At 46.6% G+C, this 23,920-nt stretch overlaps 1 protein-coding gene across 1 annotated transcript in view; it reads left to right on the top strand.

Moving 5' to 3' along the window:
* The window catches only part of LOC122379142 (potassium channel subfamily T member 2-like), a 155,802-nt gene that overhangs the window by 14,211 nt on the left and 117,671 nt on the right, over positions 1 to 23,920 (top strand). Inside the window, exon 2 of the mRNA XM_043361089.1 lies at positions 8,437 to 8,922. Coding sequence (XP_043217024.1) covers positions 8,444 to 8,922 — 479 coding nt within the window. The 5' untranslated portion in view covers positions 8,437 to 8,443. The remainder of the gene's footprint in view (positions 1 to 8,436; positions 8,923 to 23,920) is intronic.

Here is a 23,920-nt window from a genome sequence, read left to right as displayed (position 1 = left end):
ATCGGCCGACTAAAAACCCAAAATTAGGTATCGTTACCGTACTTTTTCAGGCCGATGCACTATCTGTTCCGGGAGCCGGGGGGCAGTGGGGGCAGCTTGCCCCCCCCCCCCAACTCTGGGGCCGTGGGGGCGGTGCCCCCACAGCTTTGAGACGGAATACCACACTTTTTTGCAAATGTTTTCTTTTTTGTTGAAAAAGCCGAGGGGTGAAAAATAAGTGGCCTAAAACCGGTGAGAAAACTAGATTTGGGGATACCCTAGGTTGATCTCTATTAAAGTGTGACCCCCCCCCCCCCCCAGTCGGAAAGTAGTTCCCGGCTCCCGCGCCCCTGGTCTGAAGTATTCATTTTTACACTGGTAACCAGAGCCTCCGGTCTTCTATCAGGGTATAATTATTAATTGTTGACACATGCCGTCAATCTGATAGTTAACTGTTAATGTATACATCATACGTAGTGGTTGCTTTAGGTACCTATTTGTCACAACTCTGAACTGATAATCTCTTTTGGTCTCCAGTATGAATGGGTGGCGCGGGTCGGCGCGAAGCGCCGCGAGATTTTCGTCGGGGTCGGAAATGTATATGCATAGATGTCGCTACAATAGCTTGACATGCAGTGCAAATTGTAGCAGACAGCAGTAGTTTCCCCTACCAAAGTGGTGGTTTTCTACCACAGACGCTCGTCGAGGTCGGAAATTCCAAATACGCTTCCCGGCGTCAAAATAGCAGTTTTTATTTTCCCCCATTGACTTGAAATGGTGAGGTCACGTAACCGACCTTTCGTCATGTGACCTTTAGGAAAAATCTAAGATTTACAAGTTGTGAGACCTCTACTACGTCCTGTAAGTTTAATCTCCTTGTGAAAGCTCCTCTGGCACTGAGAGCGTTGCGAAGTTGCGACCTCTGAAGATCGTGCAGAGGCTCACTTCTGACGCCATAGGTCAATGACCTGACCTGACCCGTAAATGCGGCTGGTGTCAAAATATAGCCTGCCGATTTTCAAAATTCGAATGGCATTTGATTCCCTCAACGTGATCTACATTTTGAAGAAAGGAAGTCCAAAAAACGCAAAAAGGTAGGAGGGGGATAGAAACTACACATTTCAGATGCTTTTTCAACTCCTCACCATGGCCATGTTTTTCAACCAATTTTGACGCAACTACTGCCGATCGATGCAGGATGAATCAGAATTTGACATGTATTACAAAAATAAGCATTTCGAAAATTAATAGCCGGATTCCTACAGGTTATGAAAATTGGAGGCACATGAAATACGAGGGGCGTTCAAAAAGTTCTCGGCCCGACCATGAAGGAGCAGAGATACGACGTCGACTCATTAGACCAAAAATGTTCATTTAGTCAAATAACCAGCGTTAAGACAAAAATATTTCGCGCAGCGCTTCGCGAGAGGCCCCTGGGTCTCCATACCAAAGTGGGTTTTGGACGCATCTGGCACGTCCAAGACGGCTGCTTTTGTCTCCTTGCTGTCAGCGAAGTTGCCACTGCTAAGCAATTTCCTTATGTTGGGGAAGAGGTGGCAGCCTGAGGGTGCAAGGTACGAAGAAAAAAGTGGCTGTGACAGCAACTCGAAGTCACAGCTCACTGCTTTGCTGATCGTCACCCTGCTCATGTGTGCTGGTGCGTGGTCCTGGATCAGGCGCACACTTTTAGTCAGCTTCCTTAGTCTCTCCTTGATATCTGCTGCTCGCTACTGTTATCGAAGGGAGGTGTAGCATTCATCATTAATTGTGCGCCCCTGTTTTAGAAAGTTAACGAGCAGAGCCCCGCCATCATCCAAAAATGCAACCACTGTCACCTTGCCGTCTGATTTTAACACGTCGCACACATTTGGTGGCCTTCACTCAGTGTGCTTCCACTTGTGCAACTCGGTCACGCCCTGAGGGTCAATGTGTGACACCCACAATCTCTCCACGGTAACAAGTAGTTCAATGAACTCTTTTAGATCTTCGATATAGGGGCCAAAACTTTCGCGTTACGCCTCCTTTCGAGTTTGTCTTTCCTCTGCAGTCAGCAAACGGGGGATGCATCTTGCAGAGATCTTTAACATATTAATACGCTGTCGAAGAATGGCTTTGAGGAACCTGATAGACGACTCCGCTTCTGCTGCGTTGTTTCAGACCAGAACATTTGTTATTTTTCACAAAGAAGTGCTTATTTTTCATATTTTCTTGAGTCAATGCTGTTGATGGCTGGCCACTGCGGGGGTGACCATTAATGATCTGTTGACCAAAATTGAACAGAGATGCCCACTTTTTGACGCTACTGTAAGAAAGACAAACCTCAACATGTGTTGGCACTAGCTTTTCGTGAATAACGTTTGGTGCATTTTTCTGCAATACATGAACCAAATCACTGTTCTATTCTGGGCGTCACCCATTCTGACCGGGAATAGCAAACTATGTTACGATTAATTAGCAGCCTGAACCAATCACAGGGCAGATTGGTTAATGGCTACGTAAGTGGACATCCCAATAACACATCATTGAACACACCGCGTTGCAGGCCGAAATTCCAACTCCTTCATGGTTGGGCCGAGAACTTTTTGAACGCCCCTCGTACATAATCAATCGGATGTTTTGTTGGTGCTGTCACCAAAACGGGCTGGCAAATTAATAATCTCATTATGATGCAAAAACGTGTGATAAAATGCCTAAATTAGATTGAATATTCATAGGCGGCATCAGGGCACCGAAGGTGGAAGGTGACATATACCTTCTCTGCTTTTCCCTGGAACCGCCTACGATCCGTTTCTTGTTCACTTCTAAAGCTGTTATACCTACAAATAATGTTGATATAGGTACCTACATAATGAATAATTACAGTTATAATGCATCAGCATCGTGATCTTTAACTAAATGACTCGCTTCACGAATAGCACCTCCCGATTCCCCATGCCCTGGAACCACCCCTGATAAAGATATCAACTCAAAATTTTCAGGAAAAGTGCCCAGCTTAGTTTTAAGAAAAGTCAGAAAATTTCGGCATCCTTGCTCCAGTCGTTTTGAAGATATTTCCGAAAAGCCTCAGGGATGGATGTTAACAGCCCCCCCCCCCCCATGCCGCTAATATGGTTAGCGGAACATCCGTTCTTTACCAATCGTGCGGCAATCGGCGATAGGTCTTGAACAGATCTTCAGTCGTCGGCGGCCAGTCGTTACCTATCGCATGAGGTACTCACGGCTGTCACCGAGTTTCGCACGTCATTCGTGCGACTCATGCCCCAATTTTTTCTTGGTTCGGCAAACTTCGTACGATGATCTGCCACCGCTTGTACGATTAGTCGTACGATGATTACCGCCCTTTATATATGTGACCGTAATTGCGATGGATCTGCAGCATTCGGTGATGGTCGGCGGTGGTCGGCAATGATTTGGGTCGTAGGCGGTCGTAAGTGGTCGCAACGCCTAGTGGGACCGGGGCTTTACCTCCCCAGTCCCCATATACACTTCCTATGTTCCTGTCATAACTCCTCGCCACTTAAACTGACATTCCACTGTCCGCACTGAAAACGGTTATATGCTGTTACTTGTATCTACAGCAGTTTCATCCCTCTCTAGCAGTAGCGGCGGAACACCTTCAATTAAGGAGGGGGGGGGGGGCACTGCCGACTTTTGGTCCCATTCTTTCCATGCAACGCCCATAGGGCTAATGTTAACCCTCGCCAGGCGAGGGCCTTTTCCATAACACGGACGGCGAGGGGGGGGGGGGGTTGGTACGATCCCCCTCGCGATTCGCTCCTATGGCAATTAGAAACGCCAAATTTACAGGGTAGGTGGGTCCAATAGTAGATCTCGCCCCTGTGAAAGTTTGGTGACTCTAAGTCAATATTAACCCGCGCCCTGCTGGGGGGGGGGGTGTTTGAACACCCCCCCTTGTGGTTTTTCGCGAATATCTCAAGCGCCGCCGTTTTTGGTACACCTTTTTATACATCAATTCTACACATGTTGTGAAAATTTCAGACCAAGGTCATTCAAGGTCAGGTCACCAGGTCACTTGAAGTGACCTCACCTCATAAAAAGTTTAAATGTCTGTCATAGCTACACCGAGTGACCGATCGCTTTGAAACTTTCAGCGATTGCTAAGAGCAATAGCATGCACAAAATGTATCTCTCAGAATTTTGATATCGATGACCTAAGGTCAGGTCAATTTTGCGACCTCCCCATTATAAGTCAACGGGAGAAAATTGAAATGCGCCTCTTTTGGACGAAAGACATTATAAACACTCCCAAACACCGAATTACAAGTGGTTTAGACACACTGAACATGAAAATGGTGTCCGTGACCCTTGTTTGTGCCCTGAGGTCATCTTAGGTCACGAATGGTATCTAACAGTTTTTCGCAAATAACTTTTGATAGAGGCATGCTAGAGCGATGAAAACGCCTTATATGTGTTCAGCTCGACGATACGGATCGACTGATATGCAACGTGACCCTTTCCGGTCAGGTCATGACCTTGACCTGAGGTCAAATTTTCAAGTTGACCTTTCAAGGTCAAGTTATAGTTCATTCGATGCCTCTTGACGAGAGGAATACGATGCCGGTAAAAGTAAGCTCGTACAAGGCTTGGGTCAAAAGTTATTGCAGAAAAACTGTTTCCGAAAAAATCGGCTATTTTTGCAGTTTTTGCCCCCTGCAGGCAAAACCGTTGACGTTAGGTCAAATCTGAGAGAATTACTCAGAAAGGGCGTTATTAGGGCTATCGAATGCACTTTTCCGCGGCGCTGTAGCTCTATTGGTTCCCGAGTTATGCGTTGGCTTCTTGGAAATTGTCGATATTCGACCTGAAAATCGGCGAAATTTTGCCTTAACCCTCGCATGTGTAGGGGGGGGTCGGATGGACCCCCCCCATGGTTTTTCGCGAATAACTCGCGTAAAAAGCGGCCGATCGCGACAAAACTTTCAGTACCCTCGCATTGATCAATTTGACACCTACCCTGAAAATTTCATGACCCTGACCCAAATGACCTTTGACCTGTGACCTCTTTTCCGAGACCATGTTTGGCCGGAATCGCGATTCGGCGTACGTCGGCTCGCATTAGCCGCGCGTTTGCAAGCTTTTCGTGATTTTAAACGTTCAAACATGTGATTTGATGTTGCTCCCATGCAATAGGGTGGGTGTCAAGGTCACCTGAAGGTCAGGTCAGGTCATTGACCTTTGGTGACCTCGGGTGACCTCGGTTCACTTTTTCGAGTTTTACATGTTTCTAGGCTAGTTTTTGGAGCTGAATTCGAATTTAGCAACCATTTGAACATTTACGAAGTAGTTTTGGTGCCTTCGTAACATGTTACGAAGCTGTCAGAGGCGGTTTACACGTACTACGAATACCCGTCACGACGCCTACTGATTGACCTGACCTGACCTGACCCGACCTGGTCTAAATGCTTAAAGACATCATCTGTGATCAAAACTAACACGATATTCGTAATCAGCACCCCGAAAAACCCCTTAGCAGCCTCACTTTACGACTTTCTAATAGGTCCCGATTTTCCCGACTTTGGGTCATTGACCTGACCTGGGAGGTCAACCAATGACCTAGGACCTTAAAATTGGGTATCATCGGCTTCCTCTCGTCACGGGCAACACGCTCGTTTTTTCCGCGAAGCTCTAGCTCGATCGGGGGCCAAACGGCAAGGGGGGGGGGTCCAACCGACCCCCCCCCCTACACATTAGAAGCTGGTAAACGCCGCACACATGCGAGGGTTAAATGACCTCTGGTGACCTTACCTTTGGCCTGACCAAAAAATTGACCGAAGTGATTTCGTCATTATTTTTTACGCTCTTTCGAACGCCGCCTTCCGCGTATCGCTACGTGGCCCAGGAGCCGAGTTACAAGGGGGGGGTGTTCAAACACCCCCCCCCCAGCAGGGCGTGGAAATCCAGGACCCCCAGCCGGGCGCGGGTTAAGGGGGGTTTTGGGGGGTATGAGTAAAAAAATTTGCTAAAACATGTCAAAAGTTTTTCGCTTATAACTTTTTACCAAGTAAAGATAGAGCAAAAACAAAAGCACCAGTGAACTCAGGACTTCCGTGCGCATCGAATGATTACGGAGCGAGCGAAGCGAGCGGAGTCTCATACTGAATTAAGGGAAAATCCTGAGTATGAGCGGCCGGCCGGCCGGCCGGCCGTGGGGACGCTCTTCAAAAGCTAATATCTTAGGAACGGGACATCCGATTGACAAGCGGTCTTCTTTACTGAATGTCACTTGGACGTAAAAGTTCTGTGGTGTGATAGCCACCATGCGTTCTTGCCAACCACCGCACGTGGCGCGTGGTAAAGTTGGACATTTTTTAAGAACCCCCAAAATTGCAACCTCAATAACGGCACAACGGTTGGGCCGATTGAATTAAAACTCGGTACACAGTTAGGTCTCCATCAGATAATTCATCTGCATGTGTTAAGGTTGGGGTGCTACAGCACGTGCGCACGTGCAGGGGGCGCTCCCAGATCTCGAGAACGGCTGGGCCGATTGCGCTCAAATTTGATACACGGTTGGGGACCAGTTAGTAGGGTGCCGTGCAAAAGTCAGTTTGGACCCCGCTTGCACGTGCGCACGTGCAGTGTGCCGCTTCCAGATCTCGAGAACGGCTAGGCCGATTGCGCTGAAATTTGGCACATCGCTAAAGACCGGTTAGTAGGGTGCAGTGCACAAGTTAGTTGGAGGTACCCCCTCGCAATTTCGCACGTGCAAGGCCCATCCTCTCGCTCGCTCCGTTGGTCGCCCAAAAGGCGTTTTACTGGTATACCTTGTTACCAATTTAAGTGAACTCTGGAATTCAGTTGCCGCTAAGCTAGTCCAATTTTCCCCTGACCTTGTACCAGTTTTTGTGACCTGATGACCTGATCTGAAAAGACTGAGACTTCAAATTTTCAGGAAGGGTGCGAAAGGCTGCCCCAGAGGGAATGCTAAATTTGGCGGCGCTACGCGCCCCCGTTTTTACGTTATTTGCGAAAAACCTTAGGGTTTTTTTTAACCCGGCCGGGCCCGGGGGGTAATCCCAACCACCGCAGCCCGGGGGGGGGCGTTTTTCGCCCCCCTGTCTAACTCCGTAAATAAGGGAGCTACGGAAACAAAAGCGATACCAAACGAAAGGTCCTTACGAGACGATTCTAAAGCACCTAAAATTTTTGACCTCAGGTCAATTTTCAAGGTCAGAGGTCAAGGTCAAAGGCAAAAACCGTCACATGTGTAGTGATCTCAAAGTAAGCCTTCTAGAGGACGGCAGGCTGCATCAAACCGGCAAAATTGGGTGTCAAACGAAAGAAGGGAATTTGAGGATTCCGAAACTGTGCTCAAAATCAAAGGTCAAGGTCAAGGTCACGCTCAAAATTGACCTCAAACTTGGCACTTTTTCGCACATCTTGCGTGCTAACTTCCAAGATGTTTTGAAATGTTTTGAGGCTTATCAGTTCCCTATTTGTGGTTCATCTTACATTACAAGGCTGCTCAAAGGTCAAGGTCACAGAAGAGTATCCCTGCTAGAGGCTATTTCACTAATTCAAGTTAGTTATAATAAATAAGACAATTTTGCCATCCGGAAGCTCTAAATAAAGGCTGAGAGGAAAATAGATGCCAGATTCGTGATCAGCGGATACAAATCTATCATAAACGACCTTTCATGTGTCAAGGTCAACCAGAGGTCATTCGAGGTCACATGAGGTCAACATAAAATTTGACCTTTTCCGAACAAAATATATATCATTCGACGCGGCTTGACAAGGCGAATGCGATGGTACCACTGCCGTAGCTCTAGGACCATTTTTGTCGAAGTTATTTGCGAAAAACTAAAACCACATTTCGGGGTCGTTGACCTGACCTCTGACCTCAGGTCACCAAAACTATTTTTCTATTTTTCTCTAGGTCAAACGCTACACAACCGTGCTCGTAATTTGTCTTTATCTCTAAAACTCTATTTTTAGTAGCTATTTGAAGTTTGCGTCTGTGACGCCGAAGTTTGCCGTGCAGGGGTCTAGAAAAATGGACCTTGTGACGTCATCAAGGGGGCTAGGTCCAAATTTTTTACTTCAGAAGATGTCAAATTGATGGGAGAAAAGGTACTGAAAGTTTCGCTTTCCTATCCCTAAGCGTTCGGGAGCCATCGCAAATATTCGCCAGGGGGGGGGGGGCGAAAAACGCCCCCCCCCCGGGCCCGCGAGGGTTAAAAGATTTATGATTCATCTTCCTATTATATCCCACATAAAGCCGTAGCTCATAAGTCATAGCCTTTAACGTCTGTTGAAATCGTCACGTGTTTTAATCAACATAAGCCGCATCTTCATTTTTTGATCTGATGTTCTTGTCCCTGCCAAAGAGTGCTGATCAACTGACCAATCTCCTGACCTCGGCCTGTCTCCAGGCCGCCTGTCTCCAGGCCGCCTGTCTCCGCCCTCCACCGACTGTTGCCCTCCGTGTTGCAGGGAGGTGATGCCTGGCCAGCAGGCGCCGGCGGCCGGTCAGGCCACTCTGCCCGGCAGAGTAGACAGCGGCGACGGCCGGCCGGGCTCTCCGCCGCCGTCGGTGCGGCCGTCGGCGGCCGACTCGGCGGCCGGCCGGCGCCGCTCCGCCAACGGCAGCTACCTGTCCCGGGAGCGCTCCGTCGACCTCGACGACGCCGACGCGATCCTGGCCACGGACTGGGGCCGGCGCACGCCGCGCTACGGCCGCACTGGCGGCGCCGCGCCGCGCCGCGTCGGGTTCGAGGTGGGCCAGGTGGGCCGCCGGGAGGAGGACGGCCCGCCGGCCGGCGGCATGGGGCAGCGCGCAGCGCCCGAGGGCCCCAGGAGGGAGGCCGAGCTGCGAGAGGAGACGCGGCCCGACAAGGAGTACCTGCCCGGGCTTCCGCCGCGCTACCGGCTGCGCGACCTCATCCAGGGCGACTTTGCGTTCGCCGACGACGGGGAAAGGTGAGTCTCGACGCACTGGCGGCCGTTGCCTGTTGGCCGCCAGGTCAAATACTCCAGCCAAACTCCAAAGTCAAGCCCATTGCTGCACAATTGACAACTTATTCAATATCATTTCGAGTCTCCTATGAAGAGCGTCAGCGCAATAGCTATTTGCAGAAGTCTGCCAAGGTTGAAGAGGAAATGTGCGTTGTCGTTCTTTTGCTTTATGTGTTTATGTAGGTAGTGTCTACTCTTTTTTTAAATGTCCGCACGTTACATTGCACCATGGTTATGCACAGGTCCAAGTTCCCACACCTCATTTTCGATGTCATTAAAAATACTTGTAGTTTATGATAATGATACAAAATATAAGCCAAAATAAAGCCTCGTTACACTGTTAGCATAGACGGTATTTGTAATCCATGCAAAACAAAACCAACGGCTGGTGCTTAACGGTTCTCAAGTTCATCCCCAGCGCAGGGTTGTATACGACTCAATCAATAGCAATCAATTCAATCACGACAAATTTGGGAAACCAATCAAATCAATCAAGTCAGAGCAGTTTTCGGGAATTGATTCAATCGACTCAAACGCGACAATGAAAGGAATCAATCAACTCAATCAAACGACTCAAACCAAGACATACATAAGGTTTTTTGCCCCACCAACTTGGAAAAGTGTCCATAGCAGTCTTGTGTACCTACCTACCTACCTACCTACCTACCTACCTACAGAAGAAACATAAAAATATTGTCATTTAAAATTATAAATTGCCATGCCATTCAAAGATTCTATGTAATAAGGAAGGATACCTAGTGATGGACAGGTGGATCATGATATTGAGGTTCAATGGGTAGAATTAGAGCAGAAGTTTCATTTAATGGGTGCAAAATAACCCAGTAGTTGACTCGCCCCTTAACCCAAATCACCACCTTTCACCTAAAAGTTGTCAATTTAATTTTGGCCATATTCCAGCTAAGTCATCAGGCCATCTACCCCATGTAAAGCCCCTGTCTGTCTCTTAACCCTCGCCCTGGCAGGGCATTTTTCATAACACGGCCTGGCAGGGGGGGGGTCGATGCGACCCCCCCCTCGCGATTGGCTCCTATGACACCTAGAAACACCAAATTTGGTAGGTAGGTGGGTTCCCTGGAGTTCTCGCCCCTGTGCAAATTTGGTTGCTCTAGGTCAATATTTAGGGGGGTTTTGGGGGGTATAAATGTAAAAATTTCGCTAAAAACAGGTCAAACGTTTTTCGCTTATAACTTTTGATCTAATTAAGATAGAGCAAAAAGAAAAGCACCAGTGAACTCAGCACGTCAAGGCGCGTCGAATGATATACTTTTTAGCTAGCCTAAGTGTACTTAAAGTTTTTCTTAAATTTTAAGTAAACTTAAATTAATAAATTAAGTTCAGGTTAACCAAATTGCGTCATATCGTATATCATTCGATTCGGCTGATCACCAGGAACACAATGATACCATTTTTTAAGCTCTAGCGTCATTATGTGCCAAGTTATTGGCAAAAACGTCATTTGACCTCAGTTGACCTCATTTGACCTGACCCATGGATAAGTACACCAAACAAAGAAGCACCAAGTGACCTGCTGTTAAGTACTGTGGTTTCAAAGCACAAAAATGATAGAACAAAGTGGATATCTCCAGTATTTTCCGAATTTAGTATTTTCCCATAGGCTTAACATTACGACGTAATGACCTCTAACTGACCTCAGGTCAGTGACCTCAAAAAACCCGAACTATATGTTATACAACTCGGTGAACTTAGCACATCCTGAAAGTTTGAAGGAAATCAGTGAAAAACTGTGAGTTGGACAGGTGCAAAAAGAAAATTGAAATTTGACCATGACCTTGTACCGGTTTTTCTGACCTGGTGACCTGACCCAAGGTCACCCGGACCTGAAATTTTCAGGTCATATGTAAAAAGGTTGCCCCATAGGCTGTGCCAAATTTGGCGGCGCTGCGCGCCGCCGTTTTTACGCTATCTTCGAAAAACCTTAGGGGGGGGTCGCATCGACCCCCCCCCCTGCCAGGGCGAGGGTTAATGTGAGTTAGACGGAGCTCTTCTGAAATGAACCCTAAACATAATGAACCTAGCAGGTTTCATGCCACACTTATGAAAGTGTTGAAAATGTGCTACAAATTTGACAACTTCATTAGGTATGCTTTATGAAGACAGCAGGAAAGCAGGTAGGTACCTACTTACCTGCCTAGATGTGTCACTGGCTACCAACAGTACCAACGAAGGTAGATAGGTTATATGTGAAGAATTCTAAACATTTTGATTTTATTGCAATACACTTTGAAACTGTTAGGACTGGGGGATAGGGATGAGGATTAAAAATATATTTAAAAGCAAATGGAGAGGACAGGGACTCTGGAACCACAGGATAAGTTAAGGACAAAGGAAGTAGAAACAAGCAAGAAACAAGGAAAATTAAAACGCGAAAACGGCACGGTGCGACTGCGAAAAAAAAACAAAGAAAACGTTTTGCCAACAAGTATGCTAAGCTTTTATAAATGCTTATTCTACGTCTTTGATTTTTTGGTAAGATGACGTCATTGATAATCATGTAGTATGGTAGATTATCATAAAATAAATCGGTTGTACAACACTAATTTCGTTTTAATTATTATTTCATTTGAAATAAAACCACTTAATGATATTCGGTAAAATATTTTGAGGAAAATGAAATATATTAAATATGTTATGCTTAGGCTCTCAGGAGAAAAGGATCACCAAACGTTCTGCTGCAAATTAAACAATGCAGCAAATTTAGCGAGACGAAAACGGCGCTTTTGTTTCAGTTATTTTTGTAGGGGTTTCAGATATTTATACTTATAGAGTTCAGTGGGTTCTGAGGAGATGTGGAGATGTGAATTATTAATTAATCACACTTTATTAGTATATAGGGCCTTGCACTTTATCATCTGGATTAAAAAAAAAAACGTTTCCTGCTGAGTGCAGAAAGGTAGGTAGGTGCATCGCCAGGTTCTATCACCAGGATTGGAGCAGTTATTGCAGTTGAAAGTCAAAGTTGTCTGTTCATGTTTAGGCCCTGTTCTTTATTTGGCCATCTACCCCATATTGCAGTTGTGATGACAAGCAGTTTTCAGTGTAGTTTTGTGATCTTTGATGTCATCAATTGGTGTCATTATTTTTCATCAACTAAAACTTATTTGAACTTTCCATTCAATCGACTCAATCATACGAGTCACTCTAATTTTTGGGAATCAAATCAGTCAACCAGTCGCTAAGGTCAAACGAGTCAGTCAACCAGTCATCTCGAAAGTCAATCGACTCAATCCAATCAACTCAAAATACGCGTTGAATCAAATCAATCAATTCAATCGACTTGATTGGTATACAACCCTGCCCCAGCGGCATGCAAAGATCAGGCGAGCCAACTATTTGACACGACCAGCACATGGCAGTTATTCAGTCTCCCACTCGTCGCGCAGTGACTCTGCTAATTCAGTGCTGCTGTCACCGGCATTTGAGTGGCCATGTTTGTGTGCCGCAATATTCAGTTTCACGAGCGCCGCAGTGCCTTTAATGGGCGCTGGCGAGCCGGTGGATCAGGCGCGAGGCGTCCGACGTAGCCGGCTTCTGACCGATATCGGTTGTCAGTTTCGGCTCTCGAAAACGCACTGACCAGTGACCGACCTGTGACCGGGCGTTGACGGACCTGTGACTGAACGGTGACTGACCTGCGACCGACCTGACCAGCCTGTACATTGTACAAACACCACCAAACAGACCAAGTGTGAACGGGACGGCCTCTGGGGTGGCCGATGACAATCAGGCGCATCTACATACTGTGTATAATTACACACCACTGAGCTCGACCTGTCGGAGGGGCTGCTGCTCAGCAAATGTGGACAGCAAACGTGGGGGAGCAGCTGCTGCTAATGCGTTGGCATAAAAACTAGAAACCCGATAGAGCTGAGGAAGCTTTAGGCTTTCAGGTCTGAAGATGGTGATAAATGCCTCTTCAGAAACTGCCTGAGCTCGAATGTTCGCTGATTTCAGGACTCAGAAAGCTCCGCGGTATGCGGCGAGTGTTTGGAGACACACGCTGGTCCGGACTGAACAAAAACTGAGCCGAGCATGATGAAACAGCCATCCCACAATGCCTGGGGATAGCAGAGACCGTACTCTGTCCCTCATCCCCCTCCCCAGGGCGTGCAAGCCGGCTGTGCTACCGACATTTTATCGGCTTAGTACTTCCATGATACTTAGTGAGATGGCCGTGTTTTGTAGATGTGATTGCACATAAAGCTGCTGCGACAACATGAAAGATCTGAAGGTCACGGTACATATGTCTACTTATTCCGTTCGGGAGTCTATGCACTACTTATACGCCTCATTCCCGATGCATCTCGATGCATCTACCTACTTGTAACCCTATCCACGGCTGACGTTAGGCGGCTTTGCAAGAAAAGAGATATTGTCATATATCAATAACATATAACTACCTTTTGATAAGCCTTAAATATGAAACAAATTGATTATAAACATGCCACATCAGTGATACCACCTAATTCGTAATCGATCAAAACTTTTTGACATTGTTTCTTCTAACCGGTGAGCTGAAGAGTTGGGTCCAGTTCATTATCATTGCTAATTTGAAGCTACTGGAATGAAAGTGTCCTACTTATGTTCACTCTAAATACAATCTACATGTACATTATTTTGAGTACCCGCCTTCGAGTAAAGTGATAAGAACGTCGCTCAGTACCTACTTTTTTATTTTATTTTTATTTTTTTTTTATAAATTTAGTCCGAACCTTTTGATGGGAAGGATTCACAAGGACAGAGCCACCGCTAAGCGAAGCTTGTTGCGGTGACCCTGCCCTCTACCCTCCGATCGCGCAATTCCGATTCTATGGCAGAATTTAGAGTCCAAAGTTTTAACGTGCGCACAAAGCCGCGCACGGCCGGTCCCCTCGCTGACTTCGCCTGGCTACGGCCTGCCACCAACCGCAACCATACCTGTCAGGAGGCCCATAAATGTCGAGCGCCCGTCGCGCTTCGAACCCAGACTGTCATAACCGGGAACGCGTGCTCTCACCACGCGGAGTCCAACGCTCTAACCAACTGAGCTACGGGACCGGCTACGGGACTTATTGCACCAAAGATATTTACAGGGCTCAGGTTTCATTATTACAATGCATTTTACCCACGCTGCGTCACGCCCATCACATTATTTCAGACTTTGATGACAGTGACGCTGACAATAATCCCATGCACTATCGGTGCTCACTGCGTGTGTAACATCGCTCAAATGCATCGGCTGCAGTGGGCGATGAAGTTCATCGCCTGTATCGTCCCTGACAGCTGCAGGGTCGATGGAATCAGTGACGTCAGGGCACAGCTCGAATGGCTTTCAGCCGATGGCATGCGACGCTGGCAATCGTTAATGCTGCTGCTGAAAAAGAAAGAAAAAAACTCGCCACACAACAGCCCGAGACTTATTAGAGACTGAATGGCGGTCATGTTCACAGGAGGCAATAGTCATGCCATATGACTGACTAGCCATATTGGTGCACTGGTTATCAAAATTGAAACCCGGTGGTCATCCCTGGAAACCAACTGCCGGGAAGCTGGTTATTGGTGTGTTATGAAAAAAAAACAGTAATCATGTGCGGAATGTTCACCTTCAATGCTTATTTCGAGCTCACTCACATAAGTAGCAGCACCAGTGTGTTATGCCTACCTCCGCCTTTCCGTTCGAGTGGGGCACGCTGTGACAGAGCCGGGAAGAGCTCTACACAGAGCCGGGAAGAACGCTGCGTCCTGAAAGGATAGCTGGCTAGAACGTAGGTATCGCCTATGAAGCTGGGCGAGGGCGGCTTAGTTTCTGTTTTTCGTTTTTGATGCACGTTTCTCGTGTCTTGATTCTTGAATTACGAACCGTGTTGACAAGATGTTTTTAGATTCTGCACAGCTGTAGCTGTTTGATCGTTTTTAATTTAAACAAGGCATGAAGATTATTAACCCGCGCGGGGCTGGGGTCTCCAGCCGAACGCGCGGGGCTGGGGGGGGGGTAAATTTTACCCCCCCCCCCTGTTATCTCCCGAACTAATAGTCCGATTTGGAAAATTCAAACGCCAATCGAAAGCTCTCATCACGAACTACTAAAAACATGTACTTAATTTAAATTTTGAGGTCAAGGTCAAGGTCAGGTCAAGGGTACAAATTGCAAGTTTCTACAGTATCGGCCTTGCACCGTAGTTGCCGAAGAATGGAGTCATGGACTGAGACTGATCGCCCAAAACGTGTTCTTAGGCTACCAAGACAATATTCGTTGCATACAATATCATTCAGAGGTCAAGGTCAAGGTCAGGTCAGGTCAGGTCAGGTCACCAAAAAACAAAATATAGAAAAGGGCATGTGCGACACATGTTTTATGGCTCATTTTACTCATAGAATTCAATAGGCACACTCAATAAGTGATATGGACCACCTCTGGATGAATTTCAGGTCGAGGTCAGGTCAAGGTCAGGTCTAGAGATGCAAAGTTTACCCAATGGGCTGCTACCGGCACCGCCCCGCCCCACAAAAATTTTCTGGGATACCGGCATGCTACCACGCCCCAAGCAAAAAACCACCAAATTACCGGCATACCAAAAAAACCTGCATTCTTGATTCTGGCTTACCCCTACATGAGGTGCCACATTTTGGCAATTTCAGTAACCGCCCCACCCAGCAGCCACCCATTGTCCAACCAAACTGCCAGCAGCCTGATGTTGGCTGAGTTCGCCCCACAAATACCACAATTTTGAAACTCAATTCCAGTCTACAGCTGTTAAAATATCACCTGTAATCAAAAAGGTATTGCCTACAAAAAGCATTAACACATTCATCAAAAAAGCAAGGACAAAAAGAACTTGAATTACTGAAATGTGTTTCTGAAGATTGCACAGTGCATATGAGTAAGATACGAATCATGTAAAAATATGTGTTAATAACTCACTTGTCCTGAGAAGTCACCAAATAATATATATAAAAACGATATGATATTGATATCCTCTCCTCCCCCATCTCAAACGCGGGAACAAACACAAGGTTATCGATTTCGAAACAGATGCGCCATAACACAGTTTTTAACCAGCTGATTAAAACACTGCAAAAAAAGGTTTTAAGACTGCAAACTTCTGCCTCGTGAATGATTTTATTGATAAAAATCATCCAACACGATATTGAATTCCAATGAAATCAACACTGTGAGTGTTATTCACTACAAGAAAATTGATTTCTCTTGAGTGATTCAACCGAAAGGGCATATGAATAAATATTACGTCATCAGCTTACATCCTTTCTTTACGGGACAGAGGATCTTAAAAGTCAATCCTTGGTTGCCTTTGCGCCACATTGCGCCACTTTGTATTCATTTGGTCTGCATGTTGTGTTTTCTTGTAAAGATAAGACAAAATGCCAGTTTATTTCATTTTCATTTCATATTGGGACCAAAGTTAGGCTCAGAGCTACCTAACACCTGCCTTTTCAGCTGGATTTTCAGTGTCAAATTCTTTGTAGAGTATCCCAGACCACATCTCAGGACTCAAGGCCAGTTTCCAAACAATGTGTTTTGTGTTGTCTTGATTCTGCCTTTTGCCTAGGGAATGTTGCCATGAACATTCATTTATTTTAGTTAATGTATTATGCCTATTACCTACCATTAGACTTACTAATTGGTTAGTGCTTTTGCAACATGAATGAGTATTCTGTTTTCCTTTGATAGACCACAGTAGATTCTTGACAATTCTAATTAGAGTCAAACCTGTGAAATGCTGAGGTTCATGTGTTACCCCTACCCATGGCAATGGAACTTCTACCACAAAATGTATTTTGCAGTGGCTAAGATTGCTGTTATTACAATTAAATAGACTCTTAGTGTCCAAAGTTTGAATCATATGCTGATAATTTTTTTTGTGCAAAATCAAAAATACCGGCATGCTACCGGCAAGACATGCCAGATACCACGAAAAAACCTGCGGTAGTGAAAAATAACCGGCATGCCGGTAGTGCGGTAGGGAAATTTTGCAACTCTAGTCAGGTCAAGTGAGGTCAAATTTTGAAGTTGGTTGTTAAGGCCTAAAAAGGTGTCTATCTGATGCAGTTTTTCACGGCGAATCGAATGGTGCTATTTTTGTTTCCGAACGAGGTCTAGAACTTCCAAAAAAGTCATTTTTCAAAAATTTTGTGTGTCGTGACGTCATAAAATTTTGAATAACTCCCACATTTTTGAACCGATTCTTCTAAAATTTGGTATGTAGGTGCACATAGACCAGTTCTCTGACATATATTCCGTTTTTTTCGATAGACTCAAAATTTTGGATTTTATAATGATTTTCCCAAAAAAGTCAGTTTTTTGAAAAAAAAATTAGGCCAAAATCCAAAATTTTCAAAAAACTGAGATAGCCATTTGATAGACAAAGTAAAATTACGTATAACCTTTTTTGTTACGTCTTGATTTCTTTAAAAATGAAGATGTTAGCGGCGTTTGAACTTTTGCCGTTTTTGAGGCGAAAATGGCGAACATGACGTCACTAAAACGTCAATTTCTCAAAAAAAATTTCCGACGGATTTCGCTCAAATTTTCAGGGAACGTGTCAAATTGATGTAAGAAAAGGTACTGAAAGTTTGGCGGCGCTGCGCGCCGCCGTTTTTGAGATATCGCAAAAATTCGCGAGGGGGGGGTAAAATTTACCCCCCCAGCCCCGCGCGGGTTAAAAATAAGAGCTCATATGGACATGGCACGTCGAGTTGCCCTTCACTGCGTCGTGATTGAATTGGCATATGGTAGAAACCTCCAGACGTGAAACAAAAGGAGGTACTTACATGCAATGAGTTTAAACTTCGGAATATTTGAATTTAGACATTTTATGGCCTGTTAAGTTGAGAAATGTTTAGCTTAGCTTTGAGGATTTCTTGTCTCGGTTGAAAAATCAGTTTTATTCCATATAGTTCACCGTAGCACACTAACGCAGCCAAATGCATGAGCATATTACCTATGTTGATCTTATCGTCAGCGAATTTCAAAATTTCGGTAAAAGCAACTTGTTGCATTCAATGGCGGCGTCTACGCACCTCGTACACACTATTCGGTTCAGACCGTAGTGCTATTGGGATAGTGTTGTAGGTATATTTTGCTATGTAATAAGCTCTGTCAACAGTTTAACCTTTCACAATAAAATTAACTCCAATTTCCCCGGTGTATTTCCGCTGAAGGCTGTTATTCCACATCTACCCTGCGTCTCTGCAGCCGCTGCGCTAGGACACTAAGAACCCGATCGATTTTATGCTAATTAGGAGGTCTCCGAACGTTCAGGAGCTCCACAGCATTCAATTGTATCATGTTGTCCGACAACAAATTACTGATGTTTGTGGCAGTGGCGCAACGGTTGACTCTCGGTAAGCCTGGCTCCACACTAAGGTCGGGTTTGGAATTGATTGTCTCAGGCAAACTATATGGTGCATCTGCAAGTAGAAAATCGATACAGATAAAGCTAAAGAAGCAGGAGGTTATTTTGAACGTTTTCCACTATTCAGTAGATCGGTTCTAATATTGCAAAAATCAAAGTTCAGAATATTCCTTCCGCCAAACGAGTTGGATATCGCCTGTTTTATTTTGAGACTTCGGGCATTTTCTAAGAAAATACTCGGATCCTAAGCCCCGAGCTGATCCTGTCAGCCAATACGACGTGCTTGCATACAACGTGCAGCGTCCGAAAAGGACTGTTGCGTCGACGCCTGCAGATCGATGCAATCTGCAATAGGATCTGCTTCCAAACTGCCTCCAGCTCCCAATTGGCTTCAGGTTTCCTCCGCAGCCAAAGCTGTTCAGAAGCTGGCCACTTATGGCTCAGCTATCGAGTGTGCTGATTTGAAGCAAATCGAGTTTGCCAGACCGGGAAAGGCAAATGCGCTCGAGGGTGTTCCCGAACTCCCGCCGTGTTGATCTACGTTCGAACGCAGGTTGGCCGATAAGCCGAGCATTAAACTGCTTACCGATGTTTTTACTTCGTGCTGCATCGTTATGTTTTCACACGCCAAACTGTCGGATAGTTTTGGAAAATATCCACGTGAATAACCTGTCTATAAAGCAACAATATCAATGAACATTATTCGAAAATGAAAAAATCGGAAATGAGGGATGTGTTTTTTATACAAGTGATGACTAATGACTTGTGATCTAGCTCCGCGAGAGCAAGAATGAAGGAGATAGAAAGAGAGAGAGAGAGAGAGAGAGAGAGAGAGAGAGAGAGAGAGGAGAGAGAAAGGGAGTGAGGAGAGAGAGAGAGAGAGAGAGAGAGAGAGAGAGAGAGAGAGAGAGAGGAGAGAGAGGAGAGAGAGAGAGAGAGAGGAGGAGGAGGAGGGAAAGAGAGCGCTGAAGTGAGTGCCTGCATGCCGGAGGGGCAGCGCCGGTGGGCTCTCGAACCTGCCACCTTCTGTTGGCGGTACCGTCCCCAAACAAACTGCCAACAAATAAGACAGCTCGGAGGACGGCACGCGCAGGAAAGGAGAGTGCCGCGCTGTTTGCCGCCGCCAAATGACGGTCGGCCACCGCCGAATAAGGTGGAAATAACGGCCGACAGAGGGAAAACAACTGTCAGCTCCGGCGAAATAGCACTTTGTCGCAGCAGAAAATGGCGGCCTCAGTCTGGGAGTGGCTTTTTGGAGAGCTTTTCCGAAGATTGTATGGAGTGATTTAGTTCAAGACGTTGCTGCTATCGTATTTCATGTATCTCAGGGAAATCAGACGGGTGTATCACATGGAATATTTTCACCGCTTTGTGTAGTGTATATGTAGGTACAGCCCACCGCTAAAGTAATGTGTGGTTTTACTAATCTCAACGGATGGCTTTGACCGACGATTCTTAAATGCGGACTGATTGAAAAGAAGACGTCAATAGATAAAGTTGTAGCTGCAAGGGTGAAGATACATGTAAGCTACATTTAAAGTCTCGTTGCAGTCTGGCTAATCGTTCCTAGGCTTCAGAATAGAGGTGGCAAAATGTGGACCCGAGGACCCGGTCCAAAGCACCAGTCTAGACCCATCTGGGTCCAGACCGGTTCCTGGAAATTTTCTGACGGGTCCAACCGGGTCCTACCATAAACTATACATCTTGCACACTACACATTAATGCAAACTATGAAGTAAATGAAGTGAATGTTTCTTTGCGCACAGTAGCTCATGAGTATTCCCAGTGAGAAATAGGCTGTTTTACATGATGCAACTAATGATACCTACAAGTAGTTTGTATTAATTGACTTTTGGGGAACGGGTCCAACTGGTTCCGGTTCCGACTAAGACCGGGTCCGACTGGTTCCAGAAATGTCCAGCCGGGTCTGGTTCGAGTCTGGTTCCCAAAATTTTCATCTTTTGCCACCTCTACTTCAGAAGCAGAATATACCCATGACTGAAAGTTGAAACCACACATTACTTCTGCTGTGGACTGTACGCTTTGTAGTACGCTTGTATCTAGGTATCACTGCTTTGTGTTGTGCGCTTTGTGTATCACCAGCAACGAATTTGGACATATCGCATCCTAGCAGACCTTTTTGGGATGCAAAATAACTTGAGGCATAGGTAACTACGATTATCCCCACTTTTAACACTGAGTTCCAGTAAAACCACACTATACTTAGGTAGTTATGTTGACATCCCTCGCTGAAGCCGCTGTCTCTTCGGGGCAATATTGGGCAGCTGACCTAGCGATCGACCCCATTGATCGGGCCCACGCTGGTCAGCAGGCCATCTCGGCTCGGCAGCCGGCCGGGACCCAGATCCCACGCCCTCGGTCTCGACCGACCCGCGGGGCTGCACTGCGGGTCAGCGCGTGCAGCTCAGCGCAGTATGGAGTGACCCAGGTCTCCCGGCAGATCTCGCGTGGGTCCGGCACCCCTCACTCACGCGGTAGTGCTTCTCGTCAGGTCAACCTGAGCATTTAGCAAGGACATGGAACTGTAACCCAATTTCCCCAATTCCCCCATCGAGCTTATCCGCAAGCAACCTGTATCTCACAAACAGTTCCAATTCAGCCCCTCCCTCTGTAGTCGTATTTTGACGGACCACATCTCTCCGGAGTACCCGGGGCGTGTTGCAGACGGACAAGTGCGACTCCATTGCGTCCCCTCCTCCATAGGCGGCGGAACGGGGAGGGCACCGGGGCACCGTGCCCCCCTTTGATTTTGGCATTTTAACATTAGCCCAATGGGCGTTGCATGGAAAGAATGGGACCAAAAGTCGGCAGTGCCCCCCCCCCCCTTAATTGAAGGTGTTCCGCCGCTATAACTGCACTCCTCCCCTCCTCCCTCCACGCCTCCAGCGCCTCCCCCGGTCCATGTACCGGGCCGCTTCATCACCGGTTAGTTCCTCCCCATTTCCCGACTGTAGAGAGCCATTTATAGCCGCTGGCGACAGGTCACCCGTCATTCCTGGGTCATATTACGGCCACGACACCCACCGGCCGGCACTCCGACACGGCCGACCCCGAGGCGGAGTCGCCATCAGGATGGGACGACGGTGAATGTAAATGAATTAAAATGTCACGGAAATAATACTTGAGCAATGAGCATGCATAATTGAATAGTCTGGCAATGCAAACTATCAGCGGTAAAACCTGCATGGTAGCTCACTTTGTGGAAAGCCAAGCAATAAAGCAGAGTGAACTCAGCTGCAAAATGAAATACGAAAATGACAAGTCAGCACAAACGTTCTCACTGCACCTTACAAGTTCTTCGATATGACCGAAGTTGCTAAATCTCAAACAAAACAACTCGTTTCATTGTGCTTACAGGCCCCAGTAAGCCATTTTCTACGACACTGACTCGGCCGAGCGAGCAGCTGTTTTATTCCCCGGACACCTCTCAGGCTCCGCGGTGGCGAGAAGCCGCCTCCGTCGAACAATCTGCTGCCTCCGTCTGATGTAACTCATCGTCTGGAAGACACCATCCGGCTGGCTGACGACTCCCAGCGGCCTCGTCCTCTGCTTCAGACCATTTACTGGTCGACTGGTGGCTACCAGACACTGCTGAACGGATCCAGATACATCTTCACATCGACCCCACCCCTGCACCCACAAACCGCCCAAAGACCCTTCACTTTATTGTAAACCGACGGCCACAACCGACAGCATCCTTCAAGCCACTCGCCGGAAGGTTTTGTGTTGTCCGTCGTAAAAGCCCCAGTTGCTGAGTCGTAAGTCGAGTTCATCTTTGATGTCATGTTTGTCATGTTTGGGCTGAAACAATAGTATGCATGGTACGCTCATACGCGTATTTGCACACACCTGATACAAAAGTGACAAAAGTACTTATATCAGATGATAACTTTGGATCAATCTCACGGACGACGCCCGTATTTCTCTACCCCCACCTCCAATTCCACTACCAGCCATTCCCAGCTCCTCCCCCACCCGGCCTGATCGGCCGCTCGGGCCCTGTCCGATCAGCACAGCACATGACAGCTCAATACTCTGCGACACGTGACACTCGCGGGCCGGGTGGCAGGTGTCACTGACCAGTGGGCCCAGCTGACACCGCCGGGTCACGCGACCGAAATCGCCGCGCCGGGGCGATCGAGCGGGCGCTGCTGAGTGGTGGCGTGACAGTTTGCATGTGCACTCCCGCTGCGGGGAGCTGATGAGCTGGTGACGGCCGGGTTGACGGCTGGGTCGCGGTCCGCTCCTCTGTATGTGTGGGTGTGTGTGTGAATGTGTCCGTGTGTCTGGTGTGCCTGTTGTCTGTCCCCGCAGGGCCATTAGCTGTCTGAGCGCAGTGCATGTGGCTCCGCTTGCTCGAGACCGTTTACCAGGAGCCAGGTCGGTTGATTTCGCTTCTGCTGGATAAACGGAGCCAGCGGAGGATTAGCTAACAGCCTGCAGTGGGAGCCAGCGATTTGTTCGATTGTCTGGGGAAAACTACCGACCGTTTCTATCGGTTATGTAACGCGTTGTTGACCAATCTGTGCAAAAAAAAACCGCAACATCCTGTGTTTGTTATTTAACTGCTTTTAACTGATGCCGAGCGATTTCTTGTTGACATATGTTCATTCGTACCCGTATCACCAGAGAAATGACCTATTTTATCGACCTATGTACCGGGTGGCCCAGAAAAAAACGTTCCCAATTTTAAATCAATATTTCTCAGAAAGTTATAAAGATACAACGTTGAAACTTATAATAGTCACTGCGGCATATATTTTCAGCAAATGGTATGATTTTTATGTTATTCGGTCAATAACTTTTTAAACGGTTCGTGTTTCTAGCATGCCATGTAAAAATCACTTTTTTGCTCAGATGTTTACTAAAAATGTGAGTGAACGGGCCACTTCCATCTCTGCACCACGGCCTGCAGCCATGACTGCTACTGGCAACTAGCCTCATTGATGGCTCAGGCCTCAGAGTGACACATTCCCTCTAGCTTTTTTCCTTATTCGGTCGATTTACTATTTGATCTTCTTGAATGGAGGGCGATCAGCAGTAGCCCATGCACCGTGCCGCTCCTTCTCTTCGAAACAGGACTTGTGTTGAAACGAATGACATCCATTAACGCAATTTTGGCTTAGCATTTGAATATTTGGCACATAAGTGGGACAAAAATATTTAAGATAACAGCACACGTGCTGGTATCATTCACGTGTTCTATTTTTCTATTTTTTTTTCTAACATGGTACGTCTAAGCCAATCATTACTACCGTTCAACAACGGCAAAAAAAAGCAAAAACGTCTTACTTAATTCAACATAAGATTGCTGGCTTGAAAATGATGGTACAGTGTTATAATTTGGCATACCAATGCGCAAAGAAGTGACGCAAACTTGATGAAAAGTTTGCCTAGTTATTTGCACTCGAATTTGAGATATAGGCCTCCAAAGTTCGGAACGTTTTTTTTGGGCCACCTGGTATACAGGGTTGGGCAGATAAATTGGGACAAAATACATATTTGCATTTAGAACACCGTAGCTTAGAAATTTGTAAACATAGGCATTT

This window comes from Amphibalanus amphitrite, unplaced genomic scaffold, assembly GCF_019059575.1.
Source record: "Amphibalanus amphitrite isolate SeventyFive unplaced genomic scaffold, NRLGWU_Aamphi_draft 000072F_arrow, whole genome shotgun sequence".
Taxonomy (NCBI): domain Eukaryota; kingdom Metazoa; phylum Arthropoda; class Thecostraca; order Balanomorpha; family Balanidae; genus Amphibalanus; species Amphibalanus amphitrite.
Note: the sequence above shows the minus strand (reverse complement) of the source record. Positions and strands in the feature narration are given on the sequence as shown.